The 22,390-nt window shown below is 41.7% G+C and overlaps 2 protein-coding genes across 8 annotated transcripts in view; one reads left to right on the forward strand and one right to left on the reverse strand.

Annotated features, from left to right (window-relative positions):
• LOC118395562 (lipopolysaccharide-responsive and beige-like anchor protein) overlaps positions 1-8,516 on the forward strand; it is a 405,339-nt gene extending 396,823 nt beyond the window's left edge. Inside the window, 2 exon segments of the mRNA XM_052464349.1 lie at positions 6,468-6,619; positions 6,926-8,516. Of these exon segments, the coding sequence (XP_052320309.1) occupies positions 6,468-6,619; positions 6,926-7,016 (243 nt within the window). The 3' untranslated portion in view covers positions 7,017-8,516.
• A 940-nt stretch (positions 8,517-9,456) lies between these two features.
• LOC118379014 (serine/threonine-protein kinase DCLK2-like) overlaps positions 9,457-22,390 on the reverse strand; it is a 126,155-nt gene continuing 113,221 nt past the window's right edge. For 2 of the 7 annotated variants that reach the window (XM_052464724.1, XM_052464717.1), the window contains exons 14-17: positions 17,781-17,877; positions 16,095-16,175; positions 15,743-15,853; positions 9,457-12,267 (exon numbers count right to left, since the gene is read on the reverse strand). In XM_052464724.1, the coding sequence (XP_052320684.1) occupies positions 11,212-12,267; positions 15,743-15,853; positions 16,095-16,175; positions 17,781-17,877 (1,345 nt within the window). In that variant the 3' untranslated portion in view covers positions 9,457-11,211. The other 5 variants (XM_052464719.1, XM_052464718.1, XM_052464723.1 and 2 more) reach the window with 4 other exon arrangements.

The following is a 22,390-nucleotide window of genomic DNA, read 5'->3' on the forward strand; positions in this document are numbered from 1 at the left end:
CACAGCAGGACTCCGGGATAAATACATGTTTGTCCTGGCCCAAGGTGTCCCCTTACAGTAGTCTTGTCCCAGACTGTGTGTGTGTGTGTGTGTGTGTGTGTGTGTGTGTGTGTGTGTGTGTGTGTGTGTGTGTGTGTGTGTGTGTGTGTGTGTGTGTGTGTGTGTGTGTGTGTGTGTGTGTGTGTGTGTGTGTGTGTGTGTGTGTGTGTGTAGATTTTTGTGTGTGTGGGTGCACAAATGCTTATGTGTGCATGCAGCGTGAATGTGACTGGGTATGTTAATAACTGCAGCCTATTTTTGTATTGGTATTTATTATGGATCCCCATTAGGTCCTGCCAAACAAATGAAGACTAAAATAAAACAGTACATTAACATTATTACACCACTACATATCTAAATTATGTGTGTGTGTGTGTGTGTGTGTGTGTGTGTGTGTGTGTGTGTGTGTGTGTGTGTGTGTCTCCTCATAGTCCGCATTGTTCCATAAGGTGTATTTTTATGTTTATTTTAAAGCTTGCATGAGTTACAGAGTTCCATGCAGTCATGGCTCTGTGTAGTACTGTGTGTTTTTCTGAGTTCGTTTTGGACTTGGGGACTGTGAAGAGACCCCTGGTGGCATGTCTTGTCGGGTATGCATGGGTGTCTGTGTGCTAGTTGTTTAAACAGACAGCTCAGTGCTTTCAACTTGTCAATACCTCTCACAAACGAAAGTAGTGATGCAGTCAATCTGTCATCTACCGGGAGAGATAGACATGCATGTCATTGATGTTAGCTCTCAGTGTACATTTAAGGGCCAGACATGTGCCTATGTCCCCCACCTGTATGACTGGGCAGTAGTCCAGGTGTGACAAAACTAGTGCATGTAGGACTTTTGTTGATAGAGATGCCAAGAAGGCAGAGCAACGCTTTATTACGGACAGATCTCTCCCCATCTTAGCTACCATTGCATCAATATCTTTGGACCATGTCAGTTTAATATCCAGGCTTACACCAAGCAATTTAGTCTCCTCAATTTGCTAAATTTCCACATTACTCATTACAAGATTTAGTTAAGGGTTTAGTGAATGATTTGTCCCAAATACAATGCTTTTTAAAATATTTAGCTTATTACTTGCCACCCATTTTAAAACTGACAGCAGCTCTTTGTTAAATGCTGCAGTGATTTCACTTGCTGTAGTAGCTGATGTGTAGAATGTTGAGTCATCAGCCAACATAGACACACAAGATTTATTCAGAGCCAGTGCCAGGTAATTAGTAAAGATTATAACAAGTAAGGGGCCTAGACAGCTGCCCTGGGGAATGCCCAACTCCACCTGGATTATGTTGGAGAGGCTTCCATTAAAAAAACACCCATGCTATAAATGTAAAGCCACAACACAGCAGCAGATTAGATTATGATTTCAAAAACTGATGTCATTTATCCCATTTAGAATATGGCAATAGTTGCGTTGGAGGGTAAAGAGAGTTGTAACTCTCAGCAACAACCTCTCTCCTGGCTGGTTCTCTGATAGCAGATTCATCCAGCGCAGTTGAGTTGAGGCCATGCTGAATGGATTACAGTCTTAGCCCCACTAATATAACTCAGACAGTGTAAGTAACCATTCTAGCAGATTGTGTTTACTGTCTTCTCCGTGTGCATGTAACTGCTAGAATGAACAGCACCATAAATTCAGCTTCTACCTTGAGCAGACGACACTGAATCCCACCTAACTCTTCACATTCCCCTTTGACCTTCACATTCCCCTTCGCGCTCCCCAGAAAGCAGGAAATTCTATAATAGTTCTCCCTGGCATCATTGCCAGGCTCTGAAGTCATCCTTCAGACACCTGAGTCACGTCGGCAATCTTGGCTCCTGTGGAGATGGCGGCCATCTTGTTTGGCCTCCCAGTCGCAGAGTGGCTGATTTTTATTCTGTCCTGGATCAACCTCCTACCTGTGTCTGGCTGAGTAGTCTGCCAGGTCTCCAACCCCCCAGCAGCACACAGTGGGTGATGTACTAGGCCTAGCCATAGAAGGCTACATCAACACCAGTAAGTACATCATCAGTGCCAGAGGCTGGATGGAGTCTACATGGAGGAACAATTGAAAGAGAGTAACTGTCAAGTTAGTTCATGCTTATGAATTGAGGTCATGAATCAGAACAGTTTGTTCAGTTTGGGACTGCTGCCACTAGTTCTGTGAATATAATGGGTCATTCCTGAAATACTGAGAGCCATTTTGGCAAACAATATTAGAACAAAATTTTCCTTTGTTGAGTTAATCCTAAATGATGCTGATCTAAATGTCTGTTCTCTTAATCAATAGTGTCAGATTAACTGACAAAAATTGCTACGGGGCTTTATATGGCAAGATAAAGGACGCAATTACACAGATATCACACATCAAACAAATCTAAACAGAATGACATCCCCCACCCCTCCCTCCCCCGATCACCCCACAGCCATACTCCTTTCCCAGAATCCTTTCCCAGTCCTCTTGGATGGCGATCTAACAAAATGCTCTGGAAAGATTGATCCCTCAGTCCCGTTGTCAGTGTGTGAGTGTGTGTGCCTGAGTGAGTGTGTGGCTCGTGTGTCCGCTCGAGTGTGTATATGTGTGTGTGTGTATATGCGTGAGTATGAGTCAGTGCATTAGTTCAGACTACCAGGTCTTCATATACTGCAGTTTACTGTCAGCAGTGGTCCGTTCACTGGACATCTACCCTGTGGCTCATAAAAAGAGGCCGAAGGTTGTTTGTGTGTACCTGTACTGTATATCTGCAACCAGTTATCACTTCAAGTCCATCGGGAGCAGTCAGGCTAGCTAGAGTGACCTTTGGCTTATTGGGAAAACATTTCTCCCTCTTTTGAATGTGCAATGACTGTCTTTGTTAAACATTTAGATTGTTGAATGATCCATTATATTAGTTATAGTGGTGGTATAAGCATCTAACACAACATTAGATTGTTTAATGATCCATTATATTAGTTATAGTGGTGGTATAAGCATCTAACACAACATTAGATTGTTTAATGATCCATTATATTAGTTATAGTGGTGGTATAAGCATCTAACACAACATTAGATTGTTTAATGATCCATTATATTAGTTATAGTGGTGGTATAAGCATCTAACACAACATTAGATTGTTTAATGATCCATTATATTAGTTATAGTGGTGGTATAAGCATCTAACACAACTTTAGATTGTTTAATGATCCATTATATTAGTTATAGTGGTGGTATAAGCATCTAACACAACTTTAGATTATTTAATGATCCATTATATTAGTTATAGTGGTGGTATAAGCATCTAACACAACATTAGATTGTTGAATGATCCATTATATTAGTTATAGTGGTGGTATAAGCATCTAACACAACATTAGATTGTTTAATGATCCATTATATTAGTTATAGTGGTGGTATAAGCATCTAACACAACATTAGATTGTTTAATGATCCATTATATTAGTTATAGTGGTGGTATAAGCATCTAACACAACATTAGATTGACTTGAGTTGGTATGACAAAAGCAGCTAAACTGATTGCCAGGAAATGTGAAGAGTTGGGTTAAGTTCTAAATAAGTTGTGTTCATTTGAAATATGTAGCATATAAAATATACTGTCAGGTCCAACATTATTGGCACCCTAGAGAGAGATTTGCAAACAAGACTATAAAATAAATGCAAGTACTGAGATATATTATGTGCTCAACTTAATGGGAAATTCTAGTATTTTATACTAATGCAAGTACTGAGCATGTGGCTCTGTAATGGTTCTCTGGCTTCTTGGCTCTGAAGTCATCCTTCAGATACCTGAGTCTTGTCTGCCATCTTTGCTCTAGTGACCATTTTGTTTGGCCTCCCAATCACAGTGGCAGATTTATTCTGTCTGGGAACAGCCTCCTACCTGTCTGGCTGAGTCGTCTGCCAGGTCTCCAACCCCCCCAGCAGCACACAGTGGGTGATGTACTAGGCCTATAGCCATAGAAGGCTACATCAACACCAGTAAGTACATCATCAGTGCCAGAGGCTGGATGGAGTAACACTTCACACAGTCTACTGTCAAGTTACTAGAAGGCTACTTCAATTTCCCCCCATTTAGAATGAACAACTACTGTCTTTGTTCATGCTTATGAGTTGAGGTCATGTATCAGAAAAAGGTGTGTGTGTGTGTGTGTGTGTGTGTGTGTGTGTGTGTGTGTGTGTGTGTGTGTGTGTGTGTGTGTGTGTGTGTGTGTGTGTGTGTGTGTGTGTGTGTGTGTGTGTGAGAGAGAGGGTCAGTGCATTAGTTCAGACTACCAGGTCTTCTGATACTGCAGTTCACTGGACATCTTCCCTGTGGCTCATAAGAAGAGGCCAAAGACTGTACTGTACGTCTGTCTGTCTGTACGTACTGTATATCTGCAACCAGTGATCAACTCCATTGGGAGCAGTCAGGCTAGCTAAAGAGATTTTTCTTATATGGTAGACATTTCCCCATTTTGAATGTGCAACAACTGTCTTTGTTAAACATTTAGATTGTTGAATGATCCATTATATTAGTTATAGTGGTGGTATAAGCATCTAACACAACATTAGATTGTTGAATGATCCATTATATTAGTTATAGTGGTGGTATAAGCATCTAACACAACATTAGATTGTTGAATGATCCATTATATTAGTTATAGTGGTGGTATAAGCATCTAACACAACATTAGATTGTTTAATGATCCATTATATTAGTTATAGTGGTGGTATAAGCATCTAACACAACATTAGATTGTTTAATGATCCATTATATTAGTTATAGTGGTGGTATAAGCATCTAACACAACATTAGATTGTTTAATGATCCGTTATAGTGGTGGTATAAGCATCTAACACAACATTAGATTGTTTAATGATCCATTATATTAGTTATAGTGGTGGTATAAGCATCTAACACAACATTAGATTGTTTAATGATCCATTATATTAGTTATAGTGGTGGTATAAGCATCTAACACAACATTAGATTGTTTAATGATCCATTATATTAGTTATAGTGGTGGTATAAGCATCTAACACAACATTAGATTGTTTAATGATCCATTATATTAGTTATAGTGGTGGTATAAGCATCTAACACAACATTAGATTGTTGAATGATCCATTATATTAGTTATAGTGGTGGTATAAGCATCTAACACAACATTAGATTGTTTAATGATCCATTATATTAGTTATAGTGGTGGTATAAGCATCTAACACAACATTAGATTGTTTAATGATCCATTATATTAGTTATAGTGGTGGTATAAGCATCTAACACAACTTTAGATTATTTAATGATCCATTATATTAGTTATAGTGGTGGTATAAGCATCTAACTCATCTTTTGATTGACTTGAGTTGGAATCACGAAATAAGCTAAACTGATTGCCAGGAATGTGCCAATTTGTGTTAAATTCAAAACTAAGTTTTGTTCATTTCAAATATTTAGCATTTGAAATATACTCTGCCGGCTGCACCACATATGGCTTGGATGATGAATGTTTTTGTTTAATCTTCCATCCGGTAATTGCACTTCTCTTCTAATCTTTCTAAGCCAGCTGTGACTGAAATAGCTGCATCCCATCTAACATACAGTATGTTAATGTGAAACCGCTAATTAGACTAACTTACACTAGTTATTACTTACAACATTTCCTTGTCATCTCATCAGCGTTCGTTACCTCGTGATTGATGCCTCCGACTGGCTTCAATTTCCAACTATATACTGTATGCATAAATATACCCCAACACAGAAGTTTAGTGTAGGGCCGTTGTGTATCCCCGTTTCCCTTGGGAACTCATTAAGTGTAACACAGCCCATAAGTGCACAGGAAAACCAGATGAGCAGAATAAATCTCTCTCCACTGTGCCTGTGGGGAGCCGTGCCTTGTAGCAGTTCAGGTGGATGGACTGCTGTTCTGTGCTGTGCTGCTCGCCACATGAATTTAGTGAAATATCTGGTTGACACTGTGTCCCTCTCGCTTGGTGCAGGAAGTTCTCACAGAGACTGTGATTGAAATAGCGCACCGTGAGGTAGGTGGTGAAATTACTGGTGTCCTAGGCTCGGTCATTAAATCGGACCACACCACAAAGCCTATACTGATAAAGCTTTGGTTGATTGTTATTAAGGAGTTGTTGTAGACACCTCGCTCTATTGGACAAATAGCAGATGTCAATATGGCGACAGGATTCCTCACTGGCCAATAAGCCCATGTTCATTATGCTTTATGATAGTGGTCAGCTCTGGTGTGGTGTGAGGGAGTTACACATCCCATCCAAATCTCTGCATGTATTAGCGCCCTCCAGTGGTAGGTGCAATAGGTTGCAGGTCATGACGTTGTCCACAGGAGGGCGCTGACAGCCTCGTTGGCAATGCAATAGAACAGTAATACAGGAATGTTCCCTATTGTCTTGTACATAACGTCTCCTGTCAGTCAAAGTGGTGCTGTTTCTCCTCTCCCGTCAGGCCATGCTGCTGAGTCGGGACGGACAGTACCTGCTGACGGGGGGAGACGGGGGAGTTCTGTCTGTCTGGCAGGTTCACAACCTCAAACAGATGTTCACCTACCCTGGCTGTGACGCAGGCATCCGCTCCATGGCCATGTCCAACGACCAAAGGTAACATACACACCTGGACTCTGACGCTGTAATCTTCACTCACATAGGTGTTGTGTGGTATGAAGTTTTAGCACATAGGAAGAAATAATGAAAATACGGACTAATGATTAATACCATCTTCAGATGTGTGGGCTTGTAGTAACTATCATCATATGGGAAATAAAAAAACCTTCCCAATCTAGAATACCCAGATGAAGACCTTGGTGTTATTCACAGTATAATGGCAGACCTACTTTACGGCCTTAGTAAAAGTACATCATGTTCTGTCTACATGTATGAGCCTTAACTCAACACGTCCTCTCCTAGGTGCATCATAACCGGCATGGCGTCTGGTAGTATAGTCCTGTTCTACAACGACTTCAACAGGTGGCACCACGAGTACCAGACCAGATACTGAGGCAGGACCACGTAACAACAATCCCTGAGAATCTGGTTAACGTGGGACCTACCTACTGCAATCCTGTCGTTCGATGTACTAAGGCACTACTCAATACATATTGATATCCTGAATGTATCTTAAGAGAAGAAAAACTGTCATTCTGTCGAAAGAAGCAAACTATTTTTTTAAAAAGGGCATTGCTATATTTTGTAGGCATATCGAAAATTTCATATATCTTAGGGTGGGGTTATATACCTATGGTTTTCAAATCTATTTTTAGCTTGTTAAGAGTCTATTTTCATCTCAAGCAGAGGAAAATAAGGGTTCAAAGTGGAAGTTGGTAGAAAAGTATATTTGCATCTATTGTCTTAAGAATCCATATATGTGTGTACTTAGGGGTGAGTGATTATTTTCAATAGGTGTGAAACGTGGAGATATAATCATTTTTTCGGTCATTAATATCCTTTTTTTCATGCTCTTTTTGCTACTGTGTGGAAATACAGGGAAATAAAATATAAGTTTGTGTGGCGATCGAGCAGGAAGTCCTTTATGTGTTCATGACTTGAGAGGGAATATATTCTATTTAAATGTTTGTACCACACCTCTGTGTAAATGGACAGATCTTGCCTTCCTGTGCATGAGTTATTCCTCTGCTGTCCTGATCGTGGCGCACACTGCACAAAGACTTGTCACCAGTTGTCATATGTGTATCAGACAGTCATCATAGTAACAAGATGACTGCCGGTGTGATTAGTTTGTATCCGAGTGTTGTCATGACGATCATTAGCTTTATGTATGTACTGTAACCATACTGATGAATAATATGTCTGTCAGTAGAAACAAATGTCATGGGCTACGTCCTAATTTTGTAAAATGGCGTACTTTCCTCATCACCTATCAGAACTTTACATGAAGACGGGACGAGGAAAGGAATCCATTCCAAATGGCCGACGTAGCAATGATGTGCTTCTTTGTATAACTTAGCTTTTCCTCCTCTACTGAGGCATTTGCAGTACTTAAGCATATACTGTATCATATTAGCGATCGACACAGTGCCCAAACCATGCTAGGATCAAAGTATCTCATCTTGGCAAAGAGAGGTGCAGCGAAATGAGGGACTTGTCAGTCTGTCTGTGTGTCACGGTGAATATTCACTGGTTAAACCAGACCACAGACAGCCCCGGTCCTGGACAGCCAAAGGGTGTGCACTTTTTGGTTCAAGCCCAGCTTTAAAATACCCGATTCTACCTAATTATGGGCCTTCAGGTCAAAACTGAATTGAATCAGGTGTTTTGGTGCAGGGTTGGAACACCCGATGTGGTTCCTCCAATACAACGGTTGCTCATAGGGAGAAACATTCCGTGTTGGTTTGATCTACGCTTGGTGTGGTTACCATTACAATGAAATGGCTACTACTGTATTTTCTATGTATCGCTCAATATTTTGGGAATCAATTTGGAATGAGTGTTTTTGACGCGTGATGAGTTCTGACAAATAAAATTGAATTTTTTAACTTGAGACGTCTTGTCTTCAATTGAACTGTTATTTGAACTCGCTTTTTCTGAAGTTTGACTGGAATGTAGCCAGGAGTGGAGTTGCACTAACCACATCGTTCACAGAAGCTTCTTCCTGGCCGCAGTCAAGGCCTAGGTAGGTAGGTTTAACCCATAGGTAATGATAAAGGCCATATTAGCATGGGTAGTATCATTGAGGGCTTCCACAATTTTAATGTAATTGACTGGGTGGGACTTCCATCTTCATTGGCTGATCCTTCCTGGTGACCCTGTTGGAGTCATGTCCAACCGGGTCATCGGGCGGGATCAGCCAATTGCGAAAAAGAACATTGACTACAAAATGGAGATAGCATGGGCAGGGCCATTGAGGCTGTCACAGACCCTATAATTGCAAAGATACAAAATATGAATGCTATATCTCTATGGTTTTGGCTTAGGTTTATTCAAATTGCAAAACTAGAAGTATATAAAGACTGTTTAGATGGAATATCATCAATATATTGTGCAAACTTCCCTTTAAGAGATAACGGTTGGAGTCTTCACCAGGACCTGCTTGCTGCTCTCCATGTGGCAAACCCCCCAACACAGTGCAGGTGCTGCCATCACTGTGACTTGCGGAGCAGGGGGTTATGGGAGTCTGTTGGTCCCTAGCTTGGTTCCCCATAGGCTCAATGTTAGAGCTAGATCTGGTAACTGTTTCTATCCTGGTGATTGGCTCAGTAGATCTGATTCACCCGGATAGGTCTGGAGCAAAACACGTCATCAAATAGTTGTTTTCATTGGCTAATGGTTGGACTTAGGCCATGTTGTTGCTTCAGATATTGTCCACAGGAGGGCGGTGATGGTCACTTTACTTCATTGTGAGTGGCTTATAATATCTGATTTCTACCTTTATCAACATAGGTGTTTTCACACAATCAAAAACAATGTCAAAGAAATAACTTTTTTAAAACACTGATTTGAATACTTTATTGCGTTTGAAGTTCTCCGATGTGCTGCTAATACATAATAAAGGGAGTCACAGTGGCAAAATGCACAAACTAAAACTGTTGGCCAAGGCTGACAGGAGTGTTTTTCCTGTTTGAAATGTAATTTTCATACAAGTATCCAGACTAAAACTGCAATAAAAAAAGCATTATGATGATGACAGTGTAGTTTGACTAAACATTACACAACAGAACAGCTACTATACGTACAATGGTACCAGCTTGATGTGTGTGTGTGAGAGAGTGGGGAGGCAGAGGGAGGAACATGGCATGCAATTAAAGCCCCTTGGAGTAGTAGTGCTGTGCATCGGAGCCATTATCAATATCCGAAGGGTTAAACTCTAACCAACTGCATGCAGTAGGCTAGGTAAAGAGATACAGGCTGCATCCCAAATGGTACCCTATTCCCCAACCCCTATGGGCCCTGCTCAAAAGTAGTGCACTATATAGGGAATAGGGTGCGATTTGAGACTTAAACATGGACTTTAAAACAAGTGCATTACCATTCCAGACAAAGACAACAGCAAAGTGGAACAGCCTCACGTTATTATCCGGTAAATCTGGACTGATAAATGAGTATATGAGGGGATAGAGCTCCCAGTGTTTCCTGTCAGCTGGTTTCAGAAAAGGAATCTAACTACTGGGTCAGGTTCATTAGGGCACACAATGAAAAACGTTTCACAACGGAGGGCAAATGTTTCTTACAGGACATGTCCAGGAAGACCCTTCCTGTTTGTCTGTTTTCTTCCGTTTTGTGCCTGATGAACATTTTACATTGTAGTCATTTAGCAGATGCTCTTATCCAGAGCGACTTACAGGAGCAATTAGGGTTAAGTGACTTGCTCAAGAACACATCGACAGATTTGTCACCTAGTTGGCTCTGAGATTTGAACCAGTGACCTTTCTGTTACTGGCCAAAAACTCTCAAAACGCTAGGCTACCTGCCGCCCTGAACACACCCCTGATCTGGCAGCTATTTTCACAGGCACACCTCTCCTCATTGACACGTTCATATTCTACTCTGTTGCGTCTCTCTTTTGGTGTTCAGCAGTTAAACACTACAGGCTCCATAGCGAACCAATGATAAACAGGCAAGAGAAGAAAACAAACTCAAACCTTCAACTTTCATTCTTGTGCCTCGTGTCTGTCATACAATACTATATACACATCTACAGTAGCAGTTTATCTTACAACAGACAACAAGCACGCCAAATAATACACTTCTACCCATAATCAACATGTGTGTGTCTACCAACCAACCACAGACAATAAATAAAACTTGATCAGAAGTCATTCCAGAAAACCCTGACTGAAACCACACAGACCCTAACTAGGCAGGCCTCTCTCTGTTTTCTCCATATCGCTCATATATAAATACACACATACTGTATATACAAAATCAACCAAAATGTACAAAACACCTCAACTTCCCTCTTGGAGCGTGGATATGATGGGTTCTCTACAGAGATTGTACTGTAGGTTGTAGGAGCCATTTTGCTTGTTTTTTTTGCCATTTGCTGCTTGGGAGCCTAGGAACGATACAGCAGTGGACATCAGCTGTTATACTGTTACTGGGGATGGAGGTTCTATCTGTATCTAGCCCCCTACATGCAAATCATAGGTCTGGGGATACGGCGCGTGGAGGTAAGGGGGCTGGAAAGGTACAAATTAGACCATGGTCCAGCAGCCAGTCTTCTCATCCATCATTCTTTCTCACAGCTCTCTGGCAGTAGCAGCAGCTTCAACGTCAAGGCCCACCAGGGGTGATGGAGGGGTGGGAGAGGAGCAGGTCAGGGGTGAGGGAGAGCTGGGAAAGGCAGAGGGAGACAGAGGGGCAGAGGGAGAGGGGCAGGTAAAAAGAGAGGGAGGAGAGGAGGGAGAGAGAGGGGCAGGAGGAGAGGGGGAGGCTTTGCGTTTGGAAGGTGATGAGGCAGAGGGGCAAGTAACTGGCATATGAGAGGCCCCAGGGAAGGCACAGACATGGAGCTTGGTTGGAGAGGAAAGAGAAGGGGACATTTGGAGTTTGGTAGGTGAAGAGGGAGAGGAAGGAGAGGGAGAGATAACAGTTTTGGTAGGTGAAGAGGGAGAGATAACAGGTTTGGTAGGTGAAGAGGGAGAGGAAGGAGAGGGAGTGATAACAGGTTTGGTAGGTGAAGAGTGAGAGATAACAGGTTTGTTAGGTGAAGAGGGAGAGATAACAGGTTTGGTAGGTGAAGAGGGAGAGATAACAGGTTTGGTAGGTGAAGACGGAGAGATAACAGGTTTGGTAGGTGAAGAGGGAGAGGAAGGAGAGGGCGCGATAACAGGTTTGGTAGTTGAAGGGGGAGAGATATCATGTTTGGTAGGTGAGGAAGGAGAGGGAGAGATAACAGGTTTAGTAGGAGAGGAAGGAGAGGGAGAGTTGTTGGGCCTGGTAGGGGAGGTAGGATAGATAGAGACGTTAGGCTTGGTAGGAGAGGAAGGAGAGACAGGGACAGAGGGAGAGGTAACGGGTCTGGTAGGTGTTGAAGGAGAGATGGGAGGGGATACAGGGACAGGCACATCAGTCTGAGGACTCTTGGGTTCCTCCTCTGGGAGGGCAGGCTTGGTGGGTGATGCCAGCTTGGTGTTGGTTGAGACTGGTATTGGGTGTTGGTGTTTGGTGTTGGGTGAGGCTTGCTTGACTGGCATGGCTGCAGGAGGGACTACTTTCTTCCCAGGCGGAGGTGGTGCTGTGGGCCTCTGGCTGCGACGAGTCAGCTGGATCATCTTCTTATCTAGAGCTGTGTTCTGGTAGAGGTCAGGGGTGAGGGGTCAGGGTTGAGGGAAAGAAAGTCAGAACGACACTCACCTTCGGTACAATACAACAGAACCAAACAGGTAGAGAGAGACAGAAATAAAGAACAGTGGGTCAATATATATAATGGGAAGAGAGAACTGCCCCAAGATGACGTTCAACCTCACTGATCTCTGACAGTAAGGTCCATGGAGTAACATTTCTATATAATATTAAACACAGTAGATCAAACAAAAAAAAATATATATATATATATATGGACAGAAACATCCATAGATGGGATGATTTTACAGTGACAGACCCTTCACAGTAGTAGACAGACCCTTCACAGTAGTAGACAGACCCTTCACAGTAGACTGACCCAACAAGACAGCAAATCATATCATCAATGCTCAACATGCAGTGTAAGGGAAAATGAGAAATTGTGCTGGAGAGATTTTGCCTCATCACAACCCAAACCAACTAGACACTGAAGATCACATCTGGAATTACAGATCATTTGGATTGCTATAATAATAACAATAATAACTACGTAACAATCAGAAGGCATCAAGATTTCCCATGTTCCCTTAACTGAGTGAGTCTTCATGGCGTCAGTGAAGAAGCAGTAAAGAAGCGTAGCCTTCAGTGTTAGTACATACCATTGCCTTGGAGCTAATTCAGAGGGTGGCAATGTGGGCGTGTTGTGGAGGGGTGGAGGGGGCGGGGAGGAAGCAGAGGGGACAGAGACTAGTCTTACTCACAGCTCAACAACATTAGAGGAGACACAGAAAGCAGGCCTGTTTGATTCCTGCTCTGGTGTACCGCAGCACTGCTGGTTTTCCTCTGTCCCTGGTAGCTAAGTGATCAGTTCATGCCATTGGTTAGCCAGAGTCCACTACTCACCTGGTTTCCAAGGTCTAAATAAAAAGAAGCAGTGGGGTCCCACTGGGCACAGACGTCAATTCAACGTCTATTACACGTTGGTTCAATAGAATTTCATTGATATGACGTGGAATCAACGTTGATTCAAACCGTTGTGTGGCTCTCCAGGCTTGGAATTGATTAGCCTAAAGTCTGCTATGACAATCGTCTCTCAGGATGCTAGTAAGCTCAATGACATGATTTTAGAAATCTTAACTTCTGGGGAATACTGTTCAATGTTAAATCCAAGGCAATATTAGCAATTTTCATCTGTCTCTCTCATCCAGTACAGTAGTGCAGTTTAAATGTTTGACCACAAGGTGGTGGTAGAGCTCAACTGAAAAATTATCAGGAGATAAACTGTAATGTATCCAAAGGGCTGGGATAGCAGGTTGAAATGTTTTGTCATGAATCTTGTTCTGGGGGCAGCTCTGCTGGGTGGCCACTAGCTGGCACAACCACAAAGTAATATAATCTCATTTTAAACCTAACCTTAACCACACTGCTAACCTTAATTCCTAACCCTATCCTTAAATTAAGACCAAAAAGCTCATTTTTGTTTTGCAGCTGACCCATCTAGCAGAAATTGCTCAGTTCTGCCTCCAGGGCAAGTTTAATGACAATAAATGTCAACCTGCCTTAAGACATGGCCAATGCATGTAGGTAGGAGTAGGATCATGGCTTTACATAGCCATCTAATATATTGTAAAATTGCCATAGACATTTAATGTCCCCAGGTTATTGTAGGGGCATTAACTATATGAGCACTACTTTAGATGAGTGACAGAGACGGGGGCAAATTAAAAATTAGTTCAGCAGAAGCAATGGAGGGCTCCTCTTAGGCCTAGTTAGTTAGCATGCCAAATAACCACCCAGCCAGCCAAAAACAACACAGACTACAATAACATGTACAAATCTAACTCAGACAACAACTCTCAACACAGCAGTGACATCACTGTCAACAAAGTCAGTCCACACAGAGACGAGTTGATTGATGAAGATGGTTATGAGTGAGATAAAAGTGGAGGATGAGTGTGAGAGAGAGAGAAAATAAAAGAAGCCCCATTGGAGGAGGAGAGGGGAGCTTAGGCAAATTACACGAGGGGGCAGAGCAGCCATGCAAACTGATTCAAGGCCACTGCAGAGATTTACTGAGTTATTCTGCCCAGATCATTCTGTTATAGAGAGGCATTATTGGAGCTGGCAGAGGGGGAGAGAGTGGAGGACGGGGGAGATCGGTACCCTGCACTCAGCTCCAAAGCTTCCCATGTGGTCCTGGGATGAGTTGGGAGGAGGGAGTGGGATGAGCAGGAGGGGCGCGGGGATCTCCTTTACACCTCAAACTGTCAAGGGAGATTTACAACAAAATGAGGTTTAACCCCGAGTCAGGGGCAGTCCCAAATGAACCCTTACGCACCCCTTAGCCCATGTTAATCCCCTTCAACTGCTGCAGTGGGTATACTGGACCCAGGTGGAAGCAGACAGCATGTGTGCATCTCAATAGTCTAGAGAGGCTTCCTCTCATTGTCTCCTTCAGGACCAGGGAAGGAGATGAGGAGGGGGATCTAATTGAGATGCATCCATTGACAGACCTATGCTATATTGGTCGTGTATTCGCAGGCCAGCTCCAGCTCAATAGACCCCAAAGTGGACCAGAGAGGGGAGGTGATGTGACCAGAAGTGTGAGGCAGATCGAGAGGAAGTTCACCACCCACAACAGGAAGTTACATAACTGTGCCAGGAGGTGCATAGGCGTGTAGGAAAAAGAGGATGGTAGGATATGACTAAGGATGTATCTCTTCAGACCAATGTACTCTGGAGTCACTGAGAACACTGCGTCAACACTAAAACACGACATTTGCACCACACAGATGAAAACGTGTTTCAGAGAGAAGATGATGAATGGATGGATTTATCCATGTGTAATCCCAGGGGAAAGCTTTTTGAATAAATGTTGCTCTCTTAAAACCCTCAGTGATATGATTACATGAACAGAAGTTGTCCATTTCTTAGCTTTCCTGTCAGATAATCTCTCATGTTCTTTTAGATCAAACTCTTATGTAACCAACTGATTAATACTAGATGTGAAAATGGTTATTGTTTGTTTGAAAGTGAGTAGGTGTAGTGCTGAATTGACTAACATTTGTTACAGCTCATGTTGGTTTCCAATCAATCGTGAAATATAAGCGGATGCCAATCAAATAAAATCAGGAAGCTTCTTATAGCTTTGTTTTTGGTTCCTTCAGAAAACGACTGATGGCAAGTAAATCAGGCCATGGTTGAACATTTCTGCAAATATCAAGAATCTACAGACGAGGACTCTGGGGTGTCAATGTACGACAGATGGTGGAATACAGAGAGTTCAGATGAGGGAAAGTATATGGAGATACACAATGTGTGTATTGGAAACGTGACCAGAAAATAGAGAGTAGTTGGTAGATAGTTGGTAGAGAGTAGAGGGTCGTGACTGAGTGCTGTTGTGTAAACGGAGTAAAACAATGTGTGTATGGGACCAGAAAACAAGTAATGGGTTGTGATAGTGAATGTTGTTGTCTTGTTCCTCACCATGATGACTGACACTCCTGCTGTAGTTGTGCTGGGCTTTGGTGCTGTGTTGAAGTGTGTTCTCAGTTTACCTGACACCTCCATCTTCATGTTGTTCTCCATGTTGTCATCCTGTAGAGACACACACACATTCTCCTTTATGGTCCTGAACACACACACACACACACACACACACACACACACACACACACACACACACACACACACACACACACACACACACACACACACACACACACACACACACACACACACACACACACACACACACACACACACACACACACACACACACACACACACACACACACACACACACACACACACACACACACACACACACAAGTTATACCGTGACCCAGGGATGAGAGAGGATGTCCTGTGCTGTGTAGCGAGCCTCCACGTTCACCTGCAGCATCTGCCCAATCAGCTCCTAGAAAACACATCAGGCCATGCATCAGCGGTGACTTCTTCAGGGTCCAGTCTCTCTCAAGTCATGTCGTCGCAACTTTACCTTGACATGTCATGTCACACAGTGAGCACAATGTACAAGTGTCACAGGAGGACATTACAAACAATGCTCTAGCACTGTTTGGCCACATTCACTGTGCCTCCAACCAGGGTCGGGTTCATCAACAAAACGTACCAAAATATTTTGCAACAGAAAACGAAAATGAGCATGTCTTATTGGTCTTATTGGACAAGTTCAGATAGTCCATGTCAGTCCATGTTCTACTCTTCCGGTAACTAATGAATAGACCGTGACTGCAGCAGGCTGTTGAGATCTCTAGACGTAGGCTTTTCTTTGTTAAGTCGAGGTGCCACTGCAGCAGAGGATTTAATTAGTATTTCAGCCTTGCTTTGAAATAGCTGCTGTCACTGTAACACATGGTGGTCATTTAGGGAGTGAGAGCAGGGAGCGCAATGCCTTTTACCACACACTAGTCATTGAGAGAGGGAGCGAGCGGCAGAAAGAGAGAGGCAGAGAGAGACATTTAAATTCTACAACCACCTAAAAGGAACCAATCCCCAAACCTTTCATAACAAAGCCATCCCCGACAGAGAAATACATCTGGAGAAGAAACCCCTAAGCAAGCTATTAGACCCAAGCAAATCACGAGAAAACAAAAAGATAATTACTTGTCCCAAAACAGAGTACACAGTGGCAGAATACCTGACCACTGTGACTGACCCAAAATGAAGGAAATCTTTGGCTATGTACAGACTCAGTGAGCATAGCCTTAGGCAGACCTGGCTCTCAAGAGAAGACAGGCTATGTGCTCACTGCCCATAAGGTGGAAACTGAGCTGCACTTCCTAACCTCCTGCCAAATGTATGACCATATTAGAGACACATATTTCCTTCAGATTACACAGACCCACAAAGAATTTGAAAAAAAATCTAATTTTGATAAACTCATTTCCACTGGGTGAAATACCACAGTGTGCATCACAGCAGCAAGGTTTGTGACCTGTTTGCACAAGAAAAGGTCAACCAGTGAAGAACAAACACCATTATAAATACAACCCATATGTATGTTTATTTATTTTCCCTTTCGTACTTTAACTATTTGCACATCATTACAACACTGTATATGTACACTATACATTATATTACATTTGAAATGTATTTATTCTTTTGGAACTTTTGGAAGCGTCATGTTTATTTCACTTTTGTTTATCCATTTCACTTGCTTTGGCAATGTAAACATATGTTTTCCATGACAATAAAGCCCTTAAATTGAAATTGAACATTTTATTGAATTGAGAAGCAGAGAGAGTGAGAGAAAGAGAGAGAGAGAGAGGGAACAGAAAAGAGGAGTAATGAAAGATGTGAGAACCGAAGAAGAGATGGTGTGTGTGTGCAGCATCCCCTCTTTCTCTCTTTCCAAACCATCCCCCTCTCTTTCTTCACTCCCGCTCCCCTCTCCTTCATTCCGGGAGATCTCAACGGGACCCTCCGACCCCCTCGTTGCTGCCACCCAAATGTAATGGGGGCTGACGCGACAGGGGTGGTGTGTCTGTGTGTGGTGGTTTACCTTGGCTGAGTCCGTGACGTTGTCCCAGTAAGGAGAAGGGAAGTCCAGTCGTCCCACCAGGATCTGGTCAAACAGGTCCTCTTGAAGGTTGTCCTCACTGTACAGAGAAACATACTATGCTGTGAACAGATGGATATTTCAGCATACACCCACAAATACTGTAGTACACACACACACACACACACACACACACACACACACACACACACACACACACACACACACACACACACACACACACACACACACACACACACACACACACACACACACACACACACACACACACACAATATTTATGTCACATTGAAAGATACACAGCGTCAGAATAACTGACACCATTGTCCCATCTATCCCCTTCACTCACTAACTGGCTGCATTTTCCAATTCAGCACCAGGAATCCATTCAAGGACACACCAGAACACAACAAGAGTAGCCACAGAAGAGATACAAGTAGGGGGAGGATAGGACGACTGACTATGAGACATAATAAATCTCTCAGCTCTATTCTGGCAGACAATCCTCACTGCAATGACGCTACTATCCAGAGACCTTGTCTATGTCTATGCCGAACGGTTAATCTATGCGAGATCACAGTTATGCTAAACCATAGGTATATAAAAAAACATCAAATTAACTCATGTAAATTCACATCTCCTATATGAAGTGTGAATATTTCTGCCACACAGGAAAACGCTTCCAAATAAATGACATTATTAAATGTTCCACCACCCATGTTATCTACATGATTAAATGTCCATGTGGGCTCTGTAATGTCGGGAAAACGTTCTCTCAAACAGAGAATTAGTTAACATAAACGTTCAAACAGGAGAAACGACAGTGTTTATCCAGTCGCCGTACATTTCAATGACCCGAATTATGACATTTCTACCTTTTTAGATGTTGTGGCATAGAGAAAGTTAAGATATCAGACAGGGGAGGAGATATTAATAATACTCTGAGTAAAAGAGAATGTTTTGGGATTTTCACCCTCCAGACATTATTTCCTAAAGGACTTAATGATGAAATGCCTATGTATGTTATGTTGTGGATTTGAACATGAAATATGTGTCTCTTGTAGATTATTCTGACGTTTATCGTACGATGTACCCAGTGACTAATGAAAACTTACTATATGTCTTCATTGTGGTTTTATAGACGTGTTTAATACGTCTTATTTATACACTTTTGTAATATTTATGAAATGCATAGTTATATTTGGCAGCACTCATTTGTTTGTCCTTTGCCTCCAACCCCCTTCGATGTGTGGAACGGATGTGGGTGGGGGCAGGTCTAACCCCCTTCGATGTGTGGAACGGATGTGGGTGGGGGCAGGTCTACATAAGGATGCACATTTTTTTTTAATCCCCAAAGCTCTGACGAAGGCCGTGAGGCAGATACATAAGCTTATTAAATATCAGTGATACTATCAAGAGCAATGTGCGGTTTCCTTTTTCCTTCATCTTGTTCAACTGTTACCATGCACCTGCAAATTAGATTGCCTTTTGAATTTTTTTACATCTCCTATATTTAAAAAGCTGAATAACGTGCGAGGGCCAGACGCCTGAGTTTACACTAAGGAAACCGAACGGATGTGCTAGGTGTAAGGACTGTCTATGGGAACATTTACAGGGGAATGCCCTGAGACCAATTAGACATTTCTAAGAGTTTTCCAAAAGTAAGGATTAAATCCCTGTTTTCTTTCAATTAAAGCACATCCTAGACAGGCTAGTAGAGGTTTAACTGTGTGAATCAGATATGAAGCAGGTGGCCAATGGTAGAATTTCAGAGATTATCATGTTAACATTAAGCGTGGTGACTGTGTAATGAACGCTATCCCATCAAGGACCAGCCATGTTGTTGTGTGGTGTACCTGAGAATATATCCCTTTAGGTGTTCTGGAGGTTACATAACATTGTGTAGTGTACTGTAGGTTACATAACATTGTGTAGTGTACTGTAGGTGTCTGGAGGTTAAATAACATTGTGTAGTGTACTGTAGGTGTCTGGAGGTTAAATAACATTGTGTAGTGTACTGTAGGTTACATAACATTGTGTAGTGTACTGTAGATGTTCTGGAGGTTAAATAACATTGTGTAGTGTACTGTAGGTTACATAACATTGTGTAGTGTACTGTAGGTGTACTGTAGGTTAAATAGCATTGTGTAGTGTACTGTAGGTGTCTGGAGGTTAAATAACATTGTGTAGTGTACTGTAGGTGTCTGGAGGTTACATAACATTGTGTAGTGTACTGTAGGTTAAATAACATTGTGTAGTGTACTGCAGGTTAAATAACATTGTGTAGTGTACTGTAGGTGTCTGCAGGTTAAATAACATTGTGTAGTGTACTGCAGGTTAAATAACATTGTGTAGTGTACTGGAGGTTAAATAACATTGTGTAGTGTGTGTAGTGTGTAGGTGTCTGCATAACATTGTGTAGTGTACTGTAGGTTAAATAACATTGTGTAGTGTACTGTAGGTGTACTGTAGGTTAAATAACATTGTGTACTGTAGGTGTACTGTAGGTTAAATAACATTGTGTAGTGTACTGTGTAGGTGTACTGCAGGTTAAATAACATTGTGTAGTGTACTGTAGGTGTCTGGAGGTTAAATAACATTGTGTAGTGTACTGTAGGTGTACTGTAGGTTAAATAACATTGTGTAGTGTACTGTAGGTGTACTGCAGGTTAAATAACATTGTGTAGTGTACTGTAGGTGTACTGCAGGTTAAATAACATTGTGTAGTGTACTGTAGGTGTACTGTAGGTTAAATAACATTGTGTAGTGTACTGTAGGTGTACTGCAGGTTAAATAACATTGTGTAGTGTACTGTAGGTGTACTGTAGGTTAAATAACATTGTGTAGTGTACTGTAGGTGTCTGGAGGTTAAATAACATTGTGTAGTGTACTGTAGGTGTCTGTAGGTTAAATAACATTGTGTTGTACTGTAGGTGTAAATAACATTGTGTAGTGTACTGTAGGTGTTCTGGAGGTTAAATAACATTGTGTAGTGTACTGTAGGTGTTCTGGAGGTTAAATAACATTGTGTAGGTGTGTAAATAACATTGGTGTCTGTAGGTTAAATAACATTGTGTAGTGTACTGTAGGTGTACTGCAGGTTAAATAACATTGTGTAGTGTACTGTAGGTGTACTGTAGGTTAAATAACATTGTGTAGTGTACTGTAGGTGTCTGGAGGTTAAATAACATTGTGTAGTGTACTGTAGGTGTCTGGAGGTTAAATAACATTGTGTAGTGTACTGTAGGTGTACTGTAGGTTAAATAACATTGTGTAGTGTACTGTAGGTGTACTGTAGGTTAAATAACATTGTGTAGTGTACTGTAGGTGTCTGGAGGTTAAATAACATTGTGTAGTGTACTGTAGGTGTCTGGAGGTTAAATAACTGTAGGTTAAATAACATTGTGTAGTGTACTGTAGGTGTCTGGAGGTTAAATAACATTGTGTAGTGTACTGTAGGTGTCTGTAGGTTAAATAACATTGTGTAGTGTACTGTAGGTGTTCTGGAGGTTACATAACATTGTGTAGTGTACTGTAGGTGTTCTGGAGGTTAAATAACATTGTGTAGTGTACTGTAGGTGTCTGTAGGTTAAATAACATTGTGTAGTGTACTGTAGGTGTACTGTAGGTTAAATAACATTGTGTAGTGTAGGTGTACTGTAGGTTAAATAACATTGTGTAGTGTACTGTAGGTGTCTGGAGGTTAAATAACATTGTGTACTGTAGGTGTCTGTAAATAACATTGGTAGTGTACTGTAGGTTAAATAACATTGTGTAGTGTACTGTAGGTGTCTGGAGGTTAAATAACATTGTGTAGTGTACTGTAGGTGTGTAGTGTACTGTAGGTGTCTGGAGGTTAAATAACATTGTGTAGTGTACTGTAGGTGTACTGGAGGTTAAATAACATTGTGTAGTGTACTGTAGGTGTACTGCAGGTTAAATAACATTGTGTAGTGTACTGTAGGTGTACTGTAGGTTAAATAACATTGTGTAGTGTACTGTAGGTGTCTGGAGGTTAAATAACATTGTGTAGTGTACTGTAGGTGTACTGTAGGTTAAATAACATTGTGTAGTGTACTGTAGGTGTACTGTAGGTTAAATAACATTGTGTAGTGTACTGTAGGTGTACTGCAGGTTAAATAACATTGTGTAGTGTACTGTAGGTGTACTGTAGGTTAAATAACATTGTGTAGTGTACTGTAGGTGTCTGGAGGTTAAATAACATTGTGTAGTGTACTGTAGGTGTACTGTAGGTTAAATAACATTGTGTAGTGTACTGTAGGTGTACTGTAGGTTAAATAACATTGTGTAGTGTACTGTAGGTGTCTGTAGGTTAAATAACATTGTGTAGTGTACTGTAGGTGTCTGGAGGTTAAATAACATTGTGTAGTGTACTGTAGGTGTCTGGAGGTTAAATAACATTGTGTAGTGTACTGTAGGTGTACTGTAGGTTAAATAACATTGTGTAGTGTACTGTAGGTGTCTGGAGGTTAAATAACATTGTGTAGTGTACTGTAGGTGTTCTGGAGGTTACATAACATTGTGTAGTGTACTGTAGGTGTCTGGAGGTTAAATAACATTGTGTAGTGTAC

Source organism: Oncorhynchus keta, chromosome 16, assembly GCF_023373465.1.
Source record: "Oncorhynchus keta strain PuntledgeMale-10-30-2019 chromosome 16, Oket_V2, whole genome shotgun sequence".
Classification (NCBI taxonomy): domain Eukaryota; kingdom Metazoa; phylum Chordata; class Actinopteri; order Salmoniformes; family Salmonidae; genus Oncorhynchus; species Oncorhynchus keta.